Source organism: Lepidochelys kempii, chromosome 2 (assembly GCF_965140265.1).
Source record: "Lepidochelys kempii isolate rLepKem1 chromosome 2, rLepKem1.hap2, whole genome shotgun sequence".
Lineage (NCBI taxonomy): Eukaryota > Metazoa > Chordata > Testudines > Cheloniidae > Lepidochelys > Lepidochelys kempii.
Window position 1 is genome coordinate 25,036,081 of NC_133257.1, and position 17,795 is coordinate 25,053,875.

General features: G+C 45.6%; 1 protein-coding gene across 2 annotated transcripts in view; it reads right to left on the reverse strand.

The window, feature by feature from the left end:
• Positions 1–17,795, reverse strand: part of DEPTOR (DEP domain containing MTOR interacting protein) — a 129,995-nt gene that overhangs the window by 81,381 nt on the left and 30,819 nt on the right. For both annotated transcript variants that reach the window (XM_073330244.1, XM_073330243.1), the window contains exon 3: positions 3,904–4,082. In XM_073330244.1, the coding sequence (XP_073186345.1) occupies positions 3,904–4,082 (179 nt within the window). The remainder of the gene's footprint in view (positions 1–3,903; positions 4,083–17,795) is intronic.

A 17,795-nucleotide genomic window follows, 5' to 3' on the forward strand; every position in this document is an offset into this window, starting at 1 on the left:
CTCAGTGGTGGCAGATGACAGAACAAGGAGCAATGGTCTCAAGTTACAGTGGGGAGGCCTATTTCACTAGGTGAGTGGTGAAGCACTGAAATGGGTTACCTAGGGAGGTGGTGGTTTCTCCATCCTTAGAGGTTTTTAAGGCCCAGCTTGACAAAGCTCTGGCTGGGATGATTTAGTTGGTGTTGCTCCTGCTTTGAGCAGGGGGTTGGACAAGATGACCTCCTGAGGTCTCTTCCAACCCTAATCTTCTATGATTCTATTATTAAATCAGGTGTTTCTTAAAAATCCTGAATCAGTAAATTTAAGGATTGGCTAACCAATGACTTTCATTTGCATTAATCCATGGCTGGATCAAGCAAACCTGAGACTTGTGCAAAGACATATAATAAGGTCTAAGATTCACTGTATGACCTTCCTTCTCCACTTCTCAAATTGCTCTGCCATGCCAGCTGGGGAGTGGGAAAGGCAATGGGGAATGTATTGAGAGTTGGAAAACGTTTTTAGGGGAACAGTTGATGAAAGTCTTGTTAAATTGGAGACAGTGGACTGAAATGAGCTCCAACTAAGATAGAATAAAGTGGGGGACATTCCAGTCAAGCTATTATTACCACAGAGCTCTCAGTCAGCATGCACAGACTCATACTCCACCCATATGGCACTAGTGCATCAGCATTAAACATTACATTACTGTGTTAACTTACTGCTGGTGGCATAAGAAGCCCCTGTGGAACCTGGCTTATTAGGCTATCTGAACTTGTCCTACATTAGAACATTCTTGAAACAGCAATAACATTAACTTTGAAGCCAATGAATGAAAATCCTTGAAAATATCAATTTTGTACTTGTCCTAAATATAAAGGGAAGGGTAACCACCTTTCTGTATACAGTGCTATAAAATCCCTCCTGGCCAGAGGCAACATCCTGTTACCTGTAAAGGGTTAAAAAGCTCAGCTAACCTGGCTGGCACCTGACCCAAAGGACCAAAAAGGGGACAAGATACTTTCAAATCTTTTGGGGGGGGGAGGAAGGCTTTTGTTTGTGCTCTTTGTTTACGTGGTTGTTCTCTCTTGGGACAGAGGCTAGACAGAAATCCATCTTCTCCAACCCATCCTAATCCAAGTCTCCAATATTGCAACCAGTACAGGTAAGCCAGGCAGGGCGGATTAGTTTATCTTTTGTTTTATGTGAATTTTCCCTGTGTTAAGAGGGAGGTTTATTCCTGTTTTCTGTAACTTTAAGGTTTTGCCCAGAGGGGGATCCTCTGTGTTTTGAATCTGAATACCCTGTAAAATATTTTCCATCCTGATTTTACAGAGATGATTTTTACCTTTCTTTTTTTTTTTAAATAAAACCTTCTTTTAAGACTGCAATTTCAGAAAACTGCAATTTCTTTTAAGAACCTTACTGATTTTTCCATTGTTCCAACATCCAGGGGTTTGGGTCTTTGATGATTTTGTAACCAATTGGTTAGGATATTATTCTCAAGCCTCCCCAGGAAAGGGGATGTCGGGCTTGGGGGGATATTTTGGCGGAAAGACGTCTCCAAGTGGTCTCTTACCCTGTTCTTGGTTTAAAATGCTTGGTGGTGGCAGCATACTGTTCAAGGACAAGGCAAAGTTTGTACCTTGGGGAAGTTTTTAATCTAAGCTGGTAAGAATAAGCTTAAGGGGTCTTTTATGTGGGTCCCCACATCTGCACCCTAGAGTTCAGAGTGGCAGTACTTAATTTTTTTTAACATATTTTTTTGTCAAGGACTCCTGCCCTTTCTCGTTGACTTACCTAGCTGAAAGGAGTGGGCTTGGATTATGTTCTGAGGTGGAAAACATTTTAAAGTTTTATTAAAGATTTAAACAAACTTTCACATATAAAGTTTCCATTGCTCAATTAAATTAAGTTACTCTGACCTCCATGTAAACTATTCACTGACATTTCTTCAATAGAGGATAAAGCAATCAGGATTTGGAGCCCCTATAATTACTTTGTATCTGTTCTTTAATTATCTACCTCGATTCCCAGGTTCCATAAAGACGCAGAATTTTAATTTCTGAATCAAGCAGAATGTGTAGTAGTCGCACACATTCCAGCTGCAAACTTATCCCTTTAATTAAGGTATTGTTTATGCATTGCTGACAGTTGCAGTAGTGCTCAGGCACTTACAGATGCCTCTGGAGAAAGGCAACTTTTGTCAATTACAAAACTTCCTCTATTTCCTGTTATAAAGAGATGGGAAAACTGCAATTTCATATGTTGACTTTTTAACTGGACAACACTGTGCACTTGAAACAAAAGGGCTTGATTCTCCACTGACTTGAACACTGTAGTCATTTTGCACCTATACTTTATACAGGTGTAAAATGAGTATATAAACATTACTATTGTGATTTGATAGTGGTTTGTGTCCACATGTCACAAATAATGCATGTAACTTCCAATACATCATTATTCTAGAAATGAAGCTACAGGGACACCATGATACAGAACAAGAGAGAAAGTACAGAACAGCTTCAGTTTATAAAGAAAGGATGTTGCATCTAATATGTTTCACTACAGTCACTTCATTCACTAAGTGAGAAATCCTCCCCTCCAGCAGCCCCAAGTTCATGTAGTTAGATGTTAGCACACAGAGGCATTCTACAGACAACAAAATCCCTGTCTGCTGCAGGACACTAGAGGTGCAGTCATTCTTTAGCCACTAAGGCAGAGGTGGGCAAACTACGGCCTGCGGGCCACATCCGGCCTGCGGGACTGTCCTGCCAGGCTCTTGGGCTCCCGGCCGGGGAGGCTAGCCCCCGGCCCCTCCCCTGCTGTCCCCTCTCCCCCGCAGCCTCAGCTCGCCATGCTGCCAGCGCTCTCGGTGGCGGGGCTGGCTCTGGCCAGGCTACGCGGCTGCGAGCTCCTGCCACTCTGAGCGGCATGGTAAGGGGGCAGGGAGCGGGGGTTGGATAAGGGGCAGGAGGTCCTGGGGGGCAGTCAGGGGCCAGGGGGCAGTTAGATGGGGTGGAGGTTCGGGGGGGGTGTTGGTCAAGGGGCGGGGAAGAGGGGGGTTGGATAGGCATGGGAGTCCCGGGGGGCCTGTCAGGGGGTGGGGGCGGGGATAGGAGTCAGGGCAGTCAGGGGACAGGAAGCAGGTGGGGAGGGAGTTGGATGGAGGGTTCTGGGGGGGGCAGTTAGGGGATCCCGGGAGGTGGTGGTCAGGAGACGGGGAACAGGGGGGGTTGGATAGGGGGTGGGGTCCCAGGGGGCGGTTAGGGGTGGGGGTGTGGATAGGGGTCGGGGCAGTCAGGAGACAGGGAGCAGGGGGGGTTGGCTGGGGGTGGGGTCCCAGAGGTTGGTTGGGGCAGGGAGTCCCGAGAGGGGAGGGTCAGGGGACAAGGAGCAGGGGGGATTGGATGGGTTGGTGGTTCTGAGGGGGGTAGTCATGGGGCAGAATTGGGAGGGGGCGGATAGGGGGTGAGGGCCAGGCTGTTTGAGGAGGCATAGCCTTCCCTACCCAGCCCTCCATACAGTTTCGCAACCCCGATGTGGCCCTCGGCCCAAAAAGTTTGCCCACCCCTGCACTAAGGCAACAGTGTTGTCTGAAGCAACTGCATCCCCCTTTACAGAGGGAAATGGACAATGGATCTGAGTAGCCATGGCTCTGCAGGCTCCACCCTTACATCTCTATTTAGTCACCCCTGTACACTGGCATGTACGGGAGTCCCCATGGAGCAGAGATAAGCAGGGCACAGGATGTAAGGACTCCCTTTTCCATGGGAATGCCTGAACCCTGTCTCACCCACATACAGCAGAATAATCAGGGACCTTCTTCAACTGGAGAAGCAGGGTCAGGAGTTACCGTTAATTGCATCACAGTTATCAAGAAAAAAAACTTAAAATAATTGTGGCTGCTGCTGTTTCACTCACCATGATGGATAATACTGCAATCCAATAATTTCTGCACAAGTTTAATTGCTGTCTCTCTGTCTGAGGCCTCTTTGCGATCAATCAGCCAGTCAATCAATTCTTTGGCAACAAAACAGTTTGGATATGTCTTGAGATGATGCCTTCGATCTTTAATTATCTTTTCTTCATGCAGTCTGAGCCTGTGGGTCAAATCACATTATTAATAACCTTTGCAGAGAATCTATATAACCAGAGGAGGAAAGGACTCCTTTCTATGAAACATGTTAGGGTCTGACTGCCACACAATTCGCCTACACCCCAATAAATATTATGCCTAATTATAAAAGGTTATGGTGGCGAGTCTGTTGAAAGGCAGAGAATACAAACACAAATTGGCAACTGACCATTTTCATTTTCGGCTAGGGAAAGAAAGAAAAGCAGAAAAAAGAAACAATATCAAAGACCATTTTAAACCCAGCACATGGAGAATTTTCAGTTACAGTGGAAAACAAACAGGAGGAGAAGCAGATGTAATTCTCAGTATAATCTGCTAAACACAGGAACGCATGCCTCAGTGTGTCAATAAAATTAAATGTTAACACTTTGGCATGAGCTGAGACTAATTCTCGCACATTACCTTTAATATGCTTGACATTACTGCATTATTTTGGGAAAGCCCACTGCCAAAGATTCGTTAACACCACTTGATGGATTCAGCTGCAGGTTTTTTGTGGTGCCGTTCCTCTTAACTTCCACTGGTTATGGAACTACATCTTCTCGACGCTACATACTAGGTACAGGGCTTGCCATTTAGAAGTCAGCATCTAAACAGTTTCCACACAACACTATGTAACACACAGCCGCTACTTTCTTTTCTATGGGAAACTGATCTCAGCAACTGTCAATGGAGGAGCTTCATTATCAGAGATCTGACAGCTGCAAAATCCCACCCACCATTTTGAAAGCAAACCCAGCAATTGCTTCTTACACATTTAGTATGGGTGGCAAAAGCCCACGTGAGAGTATCTGGACTGACCACAGTAGCTTTATGATTAGACATTTTCCCAAATTAACGTAACTGATAGCTTCTTTTATATTTATCTGTTTATCTATTTTATGTATTACAGAACAACAGGCAGAGATTTTGTAGAAGTTAACTGCATTCTTATTTATTACTTTTCACTTTTAATGAATAATTTTACTGACAACTATTGCATTTTTTATAGAAGCACAGAATATCAGGGTTGGAAGAGACCTCAGGAGGTCATCTAGTCCAACCCCCTGCTCAATGCAGGACCAACCCCAACTAAATCATCTCAGCCAGGGCTTTGTCAAGCCACGCCTTAAAAACCTCTAAGGATGGAGATTCCATCACCTCCCTAGGTAACCCACTCCAGTGCTCCACCACCCTCCTAGTGAAATAGTGCTATTTATCCATAACAACTATGAAGAAAGCACAAGAACCACTCTATAGAGCACGTCACAGAGGGTGGGGCGGGGGGGGGGGGAATTTGGGCTCCTATTGCAAAGACTTACACACATATTTAACTTTATGCGCTGTGAGTGAAATTCTGGTTCCACTGAAATCAACGGAAGTGTTGCCGTTTACTTCAATGGCACCAAAATTTCACCCTAAGAATAGTCCCATTGACTTCAGTGGGGCTCTGTGCAGGCACACAGGGGCTGTCCTCAGGAAACAAGTAGCATAAAAAGGTAGAACAGTTTAAAGTATTGGCACAAAGACAAATCAATGCTATATGAACAATAGTTATTCCTGACTAACTAATCTAGTCTAAGATATTTATATGGTCCCCAGTATTGCAGCACCTCACAACCTTTAATGTATTTATCCTCAAAATGCCCCTGGGAGGTAGGGCAGTGCTATTATCCCTATTTATAGATGGAGAACTGAGGCACAGAGAGACTAGGTGACTTGTCTAAGGTCACACAGGAAGTCTGTGGCCAAGGAGGGAATTGAATCTGGGTCACCAGAGCAGGGCCCTAAACACTAGTAAATCCTTCCTCTCAGGGTGATATTAGCATGCCTTAGCATCACACTATTTCCTTTTGAAACCCACAAAAGGCAAATAAGTCAGCTGAGGATGTTATTGATGCCATTACTGGGTCACAGACAAGCCTTAAATAAGGGTTTTACCTAAAACTATACACAAATACTAATGTAGCAACTTTTCTGATTTGCAATATTGATCCTAAAACCAGATTGCTCCCCCTCCCCCAAGTCCATATTATGGTTTAAACGGCAACTTTACGAACACCATCAAAATGAATACTTTTAAGTTAAAAACCACATAGAAATCAAATGAGAGTATTTAAAGCAAAACCCACTGACGATAAGCCTTCTATGCATTGTGAAATACAGTAAACTAAAATATGTCTTTGCTTACAGCTCTGATATTTTCCAGCTGCACAGTAACAGCTGTCATCTTGCTTGGAAGAAAAAGCCTGCACTTTTTATTGAAAGACCCTGGAATTATCAGTGTTCTGTGTCCATTTTTTAAGCTACACAGTCATCTGAAAGTACAATACTGAAACAGCATAAATATATCTATATGTACAGAGTGGGTTTGATCAACCTTTCACTTCTATTGGTATAAAAGTAAATGAATGGAGTTACGCCGGCATAAATGGAGAATCAGGCTCTGACAATTCTTTGCACCTACATAAGGTGTTGATATGAGTTAAAAAGGCACTAGTATCAAGCAATAGTCAGCATTTACCTACAAGTATCAAATGGGAATGGGAAATAACTGTTATTCCAGACATTACATTATGTGACACGTGTCTGAAACCTCTCCTTTCCCAAGGTGTGTGGGGGGAATTATTTGCACTACTTCTGGGCCTAACAGGCTTGGGGTGTGACACCAGAAAGGGAAACCAACCCTCCTGCATAGCAACGTATAGCACTACCATTAGGCCACAGGGCTAGCCCACTACTCTGAACATGCTCCTAACTGAATGGAACAAAATAAAGACATTTTTTTAAAAGACCTAGTGTTAATCATGATGTATAAGCCCCATATACATTTACTGCATCTATTTTTAATTACACAGAGCAGATGTTTGGACTCTGGCATTCTGAAAGTGTTTCAGTGTTCAGCCCTGTGGATCAAGAACACAAACATGGTTTCTCTAGCTAAGTAGCTATAAAAAGAATTGCTCAAGAGCTACTTAGAGACAGGTCTGATTCACAGAGCAAAGTTTACTCATAAAACTTAGTGAAGGTGGGGGAATCTTGTTTCCAGAGGCCTTTGAAGAGTGATCGAAGAGTCACCTACTGTCTAGCCACTGATACTTCGCAACTCAACTGTAACTATCACAAGAAACCAGCCTTCATCACAGTATTAGAGTATCACACAAATGTAACTCCTCATATTACTCAAGATGGCATCAAGGACATTTTTTGTACTGGGGACCACATTCTGCCCTATTTGAAGAAAAATGTGAGAGCATTTCCGCTGGTCTCTGAAACTAACAGGACAGTAAAAAGCGTATACTATATTCAGCCCATTGAAATTCACATGTGTATGCATTTATCATATTCAAGCTTCCAGCAAATATACACTGTATTTAACATTTACATATTTGCATGAGTAGGTCTTTGCTTGCACATTTGTCTGTTTTATGCTAATCCAGAACAATCTCTCATTTCCTTACCAGGCAAAACATGGACTGGCAGAGCAATCATAATTAGCATTACTTAAAGGAAAAATTGAGCTTTTTGGTTGAGAAACCAAAAACTAGTCACTAACTCCCTGGGAAGAAACCACTCCTAGCACTTGTCCATTAAGTTTTCTACTAGGGAAATTATCCTTTCTGAGGTTGTCACAGTTCAGGGCAACTGCACCTGTATTCCCCCTCTCTATGATCCCTCAAGGGCACCTCCTCCAGGCTCCCGACTCTTCAGCTGTCAGCTCTCCTGGGGAGAAAACTGCATCTCTCTCCCTCCTGACCAGGGTTTTTCCAGATGCACAGCTCCCTGCCTATACAGTTATATCCCCAGCAAGCCAGACTGCTTAAAAGGCCAGCATCTGCACTTTGCTTTCTCTCCACAAGCTATGAATTACAATTCATCACAGAGCTCTTTCTAAGGAAGCACATTTATTCTTCAGGTGAAAGGATTACAGAGAAAGCATATTAAAAACAATAAAAGAACCTAAATGCATGCTAAAAAGCCTACCAGCGGTCATTCATCAATCTTATGAAGCTTCAGTAGGTTAAATCCTTCCCACCCTTCCACAAGGATTAGAGCACTCCCCCACCACTTTGAACAGAAAGTCCTGTCTGTATGCTGTATCAGAAAGAAGCCTCTGAATCAGTTTAAACTCAGGCTATTTATCCAAAAGTCATAGAATCATAGAAGATTAGAGTTGGAAGAGACCTCAGGAGGTCATCTAGTCCAACCCCCGGCTCAAAGCAAGACCAACCCCAACTAAATCATCCCAGCCAGGGTTTTGTCAAGCCGGGCCTTAAAAACCTCTAAGGATGGAGATTCCACCACCTCCCTAGGTAACCCACTCCAGTGCTTCACCACCCTCCTAGTAAAATAGTTTTTCCTAATATCCAACCTAGACCTGCAACTTGAGACCATTACTTGTTGTTCTGGCATCTGCCACCACTGAGAACAGCTGAGCTCCATCCTCTTTGGAACCCCCCTTCAGGTAGTTGAAGGCTGCTATCAAATCCCCCCTCATTCTTCTCTTCTAAATAATCCCAGTTCCTCTCCTCATAAATCATGTGCCCCAGCCCCCTAATCACTTTCACTGCCCTCTGCTGGACTCTCTCCAATTTGTCCTCATCCTTTCCGTAGTGGGAGGCCCAAAACTGGATGCAATACTCACCAGTGCTGAATAGAGGGGAATAATCTCTTCCCTCGATCTGCTGGTAATGCTCCTACTAATGCAGCCCAATATGCTGTTTGCCTTCTTGGCAACAAGGGCACACTGTTGATTCATATCCAACTTCTCATCCACTGTAATCCCAAGGTCCTTTTTTGCAGAACTACCGCTTAGCCAGTCAGTCCCCAGCCTGTAGCAGTGCATGGGATTCTTCCATCCTAAGTGAAGAACTCTGCACTTGTGCTTGTTGAACCTCATCAGATTCTTTTAGCCCAATCCTCCAATTTGTCTAGGTCACTCTGGACCCTATCCCTACACTCCAGCGTATCTACCTCTCTCCCCAGCTTAGTGTGTGGAAAGCCCTTCCTTTTGTCTGTCAGTCTCTGGAGAATCTAATTTGAACTAGCATATTTGAGCACCCCCAGGAAGCAGTACTTTTTGGGGCAGGGAGGGACACACAACTTTGCTGATTTACCTTAATTCCCACCCACTGTTTTTAGTTCCTGGAGGAGCTGTGGTAGCCCTCCCCCATGGAGTCGAACACAGTCACATATAAACCATTCATTTAAAACAGTGGACCCCAAAGATACTGAATAGGATTGCAACGGCTGTCACATCTGCCCTCTAGGGAGGTTGCATTTAATCCCAGACCACAATAATACATAAACAATACAATAAGATCTTTCAAGGATATTGCAGGAGAATTGCCATATCTGTTGCAGAGATTTCTTGCACCTTTCCTTGAAACAACTGGTAAGGAGGCTGACTGGTCCTCCAGCACTTCCCATGTTGTCAGTATAGCACTTTCTACATAGTCACTACATTTATCCCAGCAAAGCTCTGGCATTGTACAATTTGGTTCTGATATGCTTATTTCAGACAAAAGCATATGAGGAGGTTTTGTATCATTCTCACCCCACTTCATTTTCACCAGATCAGGTCTCTTTTGCAGACATGCCATCACATAGTGTAAGACGTGTGTGACTGTAGAACTGCAAAGTTTTTAAACAGCACAAACCCCAGTGAATGGACAGTTTACTGCTGAGTCTCTTCATATTTACTAATTTTTTCCTAGTGTTCACCAATGTGGTAGCTAGGAGCTTCACAGAAACTGCACAGAAAACAGGTCCCTGCCCCAAAAGAGCTTAAAATCTACTGACCCAGACCCTGCAAACACTTACTGCTTTGTGTAGTGCTTACTACAGTGAATAGTCCCATTGGTTTCTATGTGACTACTCATGCTAGCAAGTGTTTACAGGATCAGATTCAAAAGATGGACTTGACAGAAAAGTGAGGACACAAGGAGGGGAAGGGATTATACATGATTTAATTATTTATATGCTTTTGTAAACTTAACATTGGCACCGTATAACACCACAATGTCTTCCTTAGAAATTAGCAGGTAAATACTGGGTGGCTCAGGTTCACTCCGGGCTTGCACCGGCTTCTGCTGTCATAAAACCCACTGCAGGTTTCAGAGTGCTAGAACGTCTGCCAAGCAAAGAGGCTGTGTTGGAGTAAAGCAGGGTCACAACCTCCTTTCTGCTAGGGATGGCTGGGTTTTGGGAACAAAGTTGCCCAAATAGTGGGAAATGCTAGACAAGAAGAGAAGAGAGTGTGTAAAAGGTTAGCCAGAGAGCACACTGGTTCAGCATCCTCCCTCAATGACTCCTAAACAGCAGTGCAAGTAGGGCGGTACACCTTACCAGCCATTTATAGCTGGTAGGGCATACCGGGAAGACACAGGAGGAGCAGAACGTGGGGAAACTGGGCAGCCCCAGGCTGGCAGCTCCTCCGGCACAGATGTACCGCTCCCAGCCATTCCACGCAGGGTCTCTTCCATCTCTACAACAGCCCTGCCACAGGACAGGGCTGGGGGTGGTACAGCTGTGCTGCAGGTGTTCTGCTCTTTTCCCTGCTGTGGGCCCCGGGAGAGCTCTGCGGTTCAGGGCTCTCCCAGGAACTGCAGCAGGGAAAAGAGCAGAACATGGGGCCACCAGGCGGCCCCACGCCGGCAGCTCCTCCGGCATGACTGTACCATCCCCAGCCCTGCCCCCTCTCCCTCCTCTGCTCCAGCCCCAGCCCCAGCCCTGTCCTCCTGTAGGGCTGCTGTACAGACAAAGGAGACCCTGCATGGAAGAGCTGGGGTGGTAGAGCACCCAGCAGCCCCACGTTCTGCTCCTTTCACCGCTATGGTTCCGAAGTCTCCGGCACAGCAGGAAGAGGACAGAGCCCACTCCTCCCCGGGTAAGGGGGCTGGAACATGGAGAGAGGACAGGGAGAGCATGGGGGCCCCGGGCTGGGGGTAGGGCAGGGAGGAGTCATGTGGAGGGTCATTTGAGGAGGTCACGTGCCCCCCGTTAGCTGCTCCCTCCCCCCCTCGTACTGGTAAGAAATGGATTCCACTTGCACCACTGCTCTGAAAGAGCCCCAATGAAAGACAAAGCTGACCCTCTCCAGATGGACAAACCAAAGGAGGGCAGTGGCAGAAACATCACCAGTTCTCCCTCAAGTTGAGATTTACCTGGGGTGCCTGAGGCCTTGCTGGAAGTAGGGGGTGTATAATTTACTTCAGTGAATCTGTCCCATAGCATGGTAAATATTTGGTGGGATTTTCAAAAGTGCCAAGGTGATTTAGGAGTAAAAGTACCATTGAAAGTTGAAAGTCCCATTCTAGGTCTCTTCATCATACCAAAATAAAGAGTAAAGAAAAATAAACAGCTGCAAGAAATACCTAAATATTACAGTTCTATTCTACATTTAAACCCTTACTCTCCCTCTGTCTTCCCAGCCAAAAACTGTCGGTCAGTGAAAATATAAACATTGCACATAGAGGCCGAGGTGAAGGTATTCTGGAAATGCAATGCTTATTGCCTAGGACAAGCATTTCTACACAGGCCTGCCAATTCTCAGCAACTAACCACTGACACTTTCCAGCTACGTGTTCCTCTTTCTATTTATGCCTCAGCTATGAGACTATGTAGTTCTGATACCCGATATTCATAGCAGCTAGAACAGTCTTGAAACCAGTGGGTTACACTAGAAACTGGACAAAGATATTTCTGTTAGTATGTGTGGCAGGGAGGAAATTCTGTCCCCTGAAATAAACATTTTAAAGGTTGTCTTTAAAGCATCTTCTGAAATCAGTTCCCCTTATCATGCCTGTCTCTAATATACGCAGGTAGCCGTGTCTGCAATGTGGAAAGAAGTTGCCAGGATGCCGAGCCAGCCTTAGAGGGACTTTAAATAAGTGGCCGCAGAGGACACTAAAGAAGAAAAGATATTAATGTCTCCTACCAAAAAAGCTGCAACATACCAGTGCTTCTGTGACCTTAAATTAGTCACTGGCATGGTCTGTTGAGGGGTGGGATGGGTGTTAATGGAGGGGGAAATTAGTAAATTCTTTAAGTTTAGAAGATAACTAAACCTTGATCCTCCAACTGACTATGCACAATCACACCCACATGGTGCCCTACTGATGCCAATAGACTCAGTGCAGGCTCAGCGCCACACCAATACACAGTTCGGAGCCTAGACTTGGAATCACACAGCTTTCTCCTCGAGATGGGCTTGGACTAGAGCCACAAATTCAGACCCACAGATTCGCATCTGAGCACCACCACAATGTAAGGGCATTTGGACCTGGGGTTTTCGTTTGAGCCATTATGAAGCTAGCTAGAGGCCACTGACAAAATCTGGATCCTGAGCCGGGTTTGGATTTTGAAGATTTCCAAGGTAACAAAGCCGATTAATTTGGGCCCAATCTATGCTTTTTATTTATGACAATGGAGCATAATGTTAACCCGCAAGGCTGACCTATTAAACAATGAAAGTATCTAAGTTTTCATATAACTTTTATACCTGCTATGTAAATACTCTGGGCCTGGATAGGCACTGCATAGGGCTTGGTGCCGTAAGGTGCTGAGGGGAATGAGTGCGCTTGGCTTCCACTAGAGTCAATGGGCCTGTTTCTCCACTGCCTTTCATTGTGCACAGTCATTTGCACCTGTGCAAAGTGAGTGTAAGATGCCATCAAATCAAAATGATAGAGTTGATCCCTCTTTTCCACAAGTGTAAATGACCACACAAGGGGCAACCAGTAGAGAATAAGGCCCAGTCGAATTAACATTGCTGAGCAGCTGGTGGGCAGTGCTCAACACTTGCATGATCAGACAGGGCTACATTGCTAGTTATTTTCTCTAGCTTGTGTTGCTTGTATGTCAGTGAAGCTAATGCTCTCCCTGCCTACCACAATGACAGTACATTGTCATCATTTTCTTAAAGAAAATTGATGTTGAAAATTCAACCATCTCCAACTTGGTGTTGGGCACTGTAGCCTAGTCTCTCTGGGGCACGAGACGTTATAAGGCTGCTTTTACACAGCGGACCAAATGGAAACCACAAAATGCAGGCAATTTTTTTTAACCTACCCCTTGTCAGAAGGAAAATGGAAGCTCATCTACCTAACTCGTGTGTGTGAGTGTGCGCTAGTGAAAGTTATAGATGATGGCAGGAATCACCTGAAGTTCCCTTCCTTTATCCACAAACGAGGTTAGTCAGATGGCAGTACCTAGTCAGTTGAAGCCTCACTGAACCTTGCTTGTGGATAGACATGGTTCCTAGGGTCCCCTGATAACTTTCACTAGCACCACACCAAAAAAGGGGAATTTATATATATGAGAGTTGAGCTAGGTGCAATAATGCATCTGGATCAAGGCCAGGATCACATTGCCATGTGGATCCCTGGGCAGGATTGATAAATGGTTTTGTTGAGGCCAGGGCTGTCTTTGTCTTGGTCTCACGCAACACTGAGCAGCTCATTCTTGGTGCTTAATAAATAGTATTTATGGAAATTAAGCGCTGGCTTGCAGTTGCAAGCAGAGGTATTTTAGAAGTCAGACCATTCAGGATGCAGGGAAGTCTGGTGTATTTTGTCAGACAACAGCCAGCTCTTCGGAGCATTTTTACAGCTATTCTGTGCCAGGTGTGCAAAAAGAAAAAAAATTTCTTTGCCACTCAGTCATGCTTAGCCTCAAGGGGCTGAAGTCATTGGCTGGTTACAAATCAAGAATTCTGTGAAGAATTAGTGTTGAAAAAAGAAAAGATAAGCCACAGAAAGTGCGTCTTTCTAGTCCAGTGTATGAAAAGAAGCAGAGATTCAGATGAAGAATACAAGGGCTTGATTCCCCACTCCACTACACCAATTTTATTCTGGTACAACTTCACTGATTTTATTAAACTGATGTAATAGAGTAGATAATCAAATTCAGTTCAGCCAGCTCAGCACAGAGTCTACCCTGGTGTAACACCAACTAAGTTACACTTGGAATGAATTTGGCCCCTTATTAACAAAAACATGGACAAGATATTTTGGCCCGGATCCAGCAAAGTATTTAAGCACACGCTGAACTTCAAGCACAGAAGTAGGTCAGTAGAAGTCAATGGGACTACCTATGTGTATTAAGTTACGCACATGCTCAAGTGTTTTGTTGGATCCATGTATAGTGAGGTACAAATTGACCCAGCTAGCACCTAAGGGTGGGATTTTCAAAAGCATTCGGTGCTGGCCTAGTTCTGCTCTCGAAGTCAGGGTGAGTGAATTCCACCAATGACTTCCAGATCAGTAGCGTTAGACCACTGATGTGTGCTTCTGCAAATCCCATACTAAATCAATGCCACAGCCTCAATCATTTGCCAGACTGTATCCACAAAGGGCAGAGACCATAAACATCTCCGATGTCCTGCCCACAGCACAGCAGCCAACTCCATCAGCAGGAGTCAGAGGTGCTACCACCAGCAACATGTCTGCCACAGTAACACCTGCCACCCCGTTCACATTGCCTTCTGTTTGGGATTTGGATTCCATGACCTCCACCAATTTTTCCACAAGCAGAATTATCTTTCTGTAGTATTTCCTATGCAAAGTTGTCATTGCGCTTACGATAGCAATATGTGCACTGGGAACTACTTTCCTTTTCAGCATTGGAAGATCTTCATCATCATGAATCTGAGCTAAAAATCAGAGCACTTTCTTGGATGCTAGGAAAAGTCTTGTTTTCTCAGTGTAGGTCAAAAGCTTGTCTCTTTCACCAACAGAAGTTGGTCCAATACAAGGAAAAGTCTTGTAATTTTAAAATGCACACCTAAAAAAAAATAGGGAGCAAACTTATGCACAGATTTTTCTATGATGTTCTTCACCAGACACCTCACACACAGATGGATTCAGTGTAACACCACTGCTGGGAGATAGGGAAACTGAGTCACGGATGGATTTAAGGGCTAGACCTCTCCCCTAGCCTTGGGAAGCCCATGAAAGGGCAAGGTACAATTGAATTCTCTGCACCTAAGGGTATGTCTACACTAGGAAATTAGGTCAAATTTATAGAAGTTGATTTTTTAGAAAGCGATTTTTTACAGTGATGGTGTGTGTCCCCACTAAGTGCATTAAGTCGGCAGATGCGTCCACAGTACCGAGGCTAGCATCAACTTTCGGAGCATTGCACTGTGGGTAGCTATCCCACATTTCCCGCAGTCTCCACCGCCCACTGGAATTCTGGGTTGAGCTCCCAATGCCTGATGGGGCAACAACATTGTCGCAGGTGGTTTTGGGTACATGTCGTCAGTCGCCCCTCCCTCCATGAAAGCAAGGGCAGACAATCGTTTTGCACCTTTTTTCCATGCGGGCACCATACTGCTTTCAGCAGACGGTGCGGTAGGACTGCAAACCACTGTCGTCAAACGACCACTTCCGCTGCCATTCTGCTCTCCTGGTGGTCTTGCAGGGCTGCTTCCACTGCAACTCTGCTCGTCTGCTCTTGTCTCGCAATACCACGGCAAACGTGCAGCCTACTCAGCTGTTGTGTCCTGACAGCAGACAGTGCAGTAGGTCTGCAAAACTGGTCATCCAACCACTGCTTCCCCTGCAACTCTGCTCTTCTGCAGACGCCACACCACAGCAAGCATGGAGCCTGCTCAGATCACCGCAGCAGTTATGAGCATTGTAAACACCTCGCGCATTACCATCAGTATATGCAGAACCAGAACCTGCAAAAGCAGGTGAGGAAATGATGGCAGTGCAGTGACGAGACTGATGAGGACATGGACACAGACTTCTCTCAAAGCATGGGCCCCGGCAACTTGGCCATTCTGGTGGGAATGGGGCAGGCTCGTGCCGTGGAACACCGATTCCGGGCCCGGGAAAAAAGCACAGACTGGTGGGACCGCATAGTGTTGCAGGTCTGGGATGATTCCCAGTGACTGCGAAACTTTCACATGCATAAGTGCACTTTCATGGAACTTTGTGACTTGCTTTCCCCTGCCCTGAAGCGCAAGAATACCAAGAGGAGAGCAGCCCTCACAGTTCACAAGCGAGTGGCGATAGCCCTCTGGAAGCTTGCAATGCCAGACAGCTACCGGTCAGTCGAGAATCAATTTGGAGTGGGTAAATCTACTGTGGGGGCTGCTGTGATCCAAGTAGCCAACGCAATCATTTAACTGCTGCTATCAAGGACTCTGGGAAATGTGCAAGTCATAGTGAATGGCTTTACTGCAATGGGATTCCCTAACTGTGGTGGGGCAACAGACGGAATGCATATCCCTATCTTGGGACCGGATCACCAATGCAGCCAGTACGTAAACCTCAAGGGGTACTTTTCAATGGTGCTGCAAGCACTGGTGGATCACAAGGGACGTTTCACCAACATCGACTTGGGATGGCTGGGAAAGGTACATGACGCTCGCATCTTCAGGAACTCTGGTCTGTATGAACAACTGCAGCAAGGGACTTACTTTCCAGACCAGAAAATAACCATTGGGGATGTTGAAATGCCTATAGTTATCCTTGGGGACCCAGTCTACACCTTAATGCCATGGCTCATGAAGCCATACGCAGGCACCCTGGACAGTAGTCAGGAGCTGTTCAACTATAGGCTTAGCAAGTGCAGAATGGTGGTAGAATGTGCATTTGGACATTTAAAAGCGCGCTGGCGCAGTTTACTGACTCGGTTAGACTTCAGCGAAACCAATATTCCCATTGTTATTACTGTTTGCTGTGTGCTCCACAATATCTGTGAGAGTAAGGGGGAGACGTTTATGGTGGGGTGGGAAATTGAGGCAAATCACGTGCAGCCAGACACCAGGGAGGTTAGAAAAGCACAGCAGGGCGCGCTGCGCATCAGAGAAGCTTTGAAAACCAGTTTCATGGCTGACCAGGCTACAGTGTGACAGTTCTGTTTGTTTCTCCTTGATGAAAACCCACCCCCTTGGTTGACTCTTCTTCCCTGTAAGCCAACCGCCCTCGCCTCCCCCCTTCGATCACCACTTGGAGAGGCAATAAAGTCATTGTTGTTACAAATTCATGCATTCTTTATTAATTCATCTCACAAATAGGGGAATAACTGCCAAGGTAGCCAGGAAGGGGTGGGGGAGGAGGGAAGCACCGGGTGGAGTGGGGGAGGAGGGAAGGACAAGGCCACACTGCACTTCAAAACTTATTGAATACCAGCCTTCTGTTGCTTGGACAGTCCTCTGGGGTGGAGTGGTTGGGTGCCTGGAGCGCCACCCCCTCCCCCACGTTCTTGGGCATCTGGGTGAGGAGGCTATGGAACTTGGGGAGGAGGGTGGTTGGTTACACAGGGGCTGCAGTGGCGGTCTGTGCCTTTCCTGCACCTCAACCATATGCTGGAGCATATCAGTTTGATCCTCCAGTAGCCTCAGCATATTGCATCCTGTCTCCTTTCATCATGCTGCCACCACCTTTCCTCTTGATCCCACCACATCTCCTGTTGCTCCCGCCACTTGTCCTCGTGTTCATTTCATGCTTTCCTGGACTCTGCCATTGTCTGCCTCCACGCATTCTGCTGGGCTCTTTCAGTTTGGGTGGACTGCATGACCTCAGAGAACATTTCATTGCGAGTGCGGTTTATTCACCTTCTTATCTGCGCTAGCCTCTGGGACGGAGATGGTAGTTGCAGCGTTGAAACATTTGCAGTTGCGGGAGGAAAAAAAGGGAGATTAAAATTGAAAAAGACACAGTGGCCATTTAAAAGGAGGGGCTGA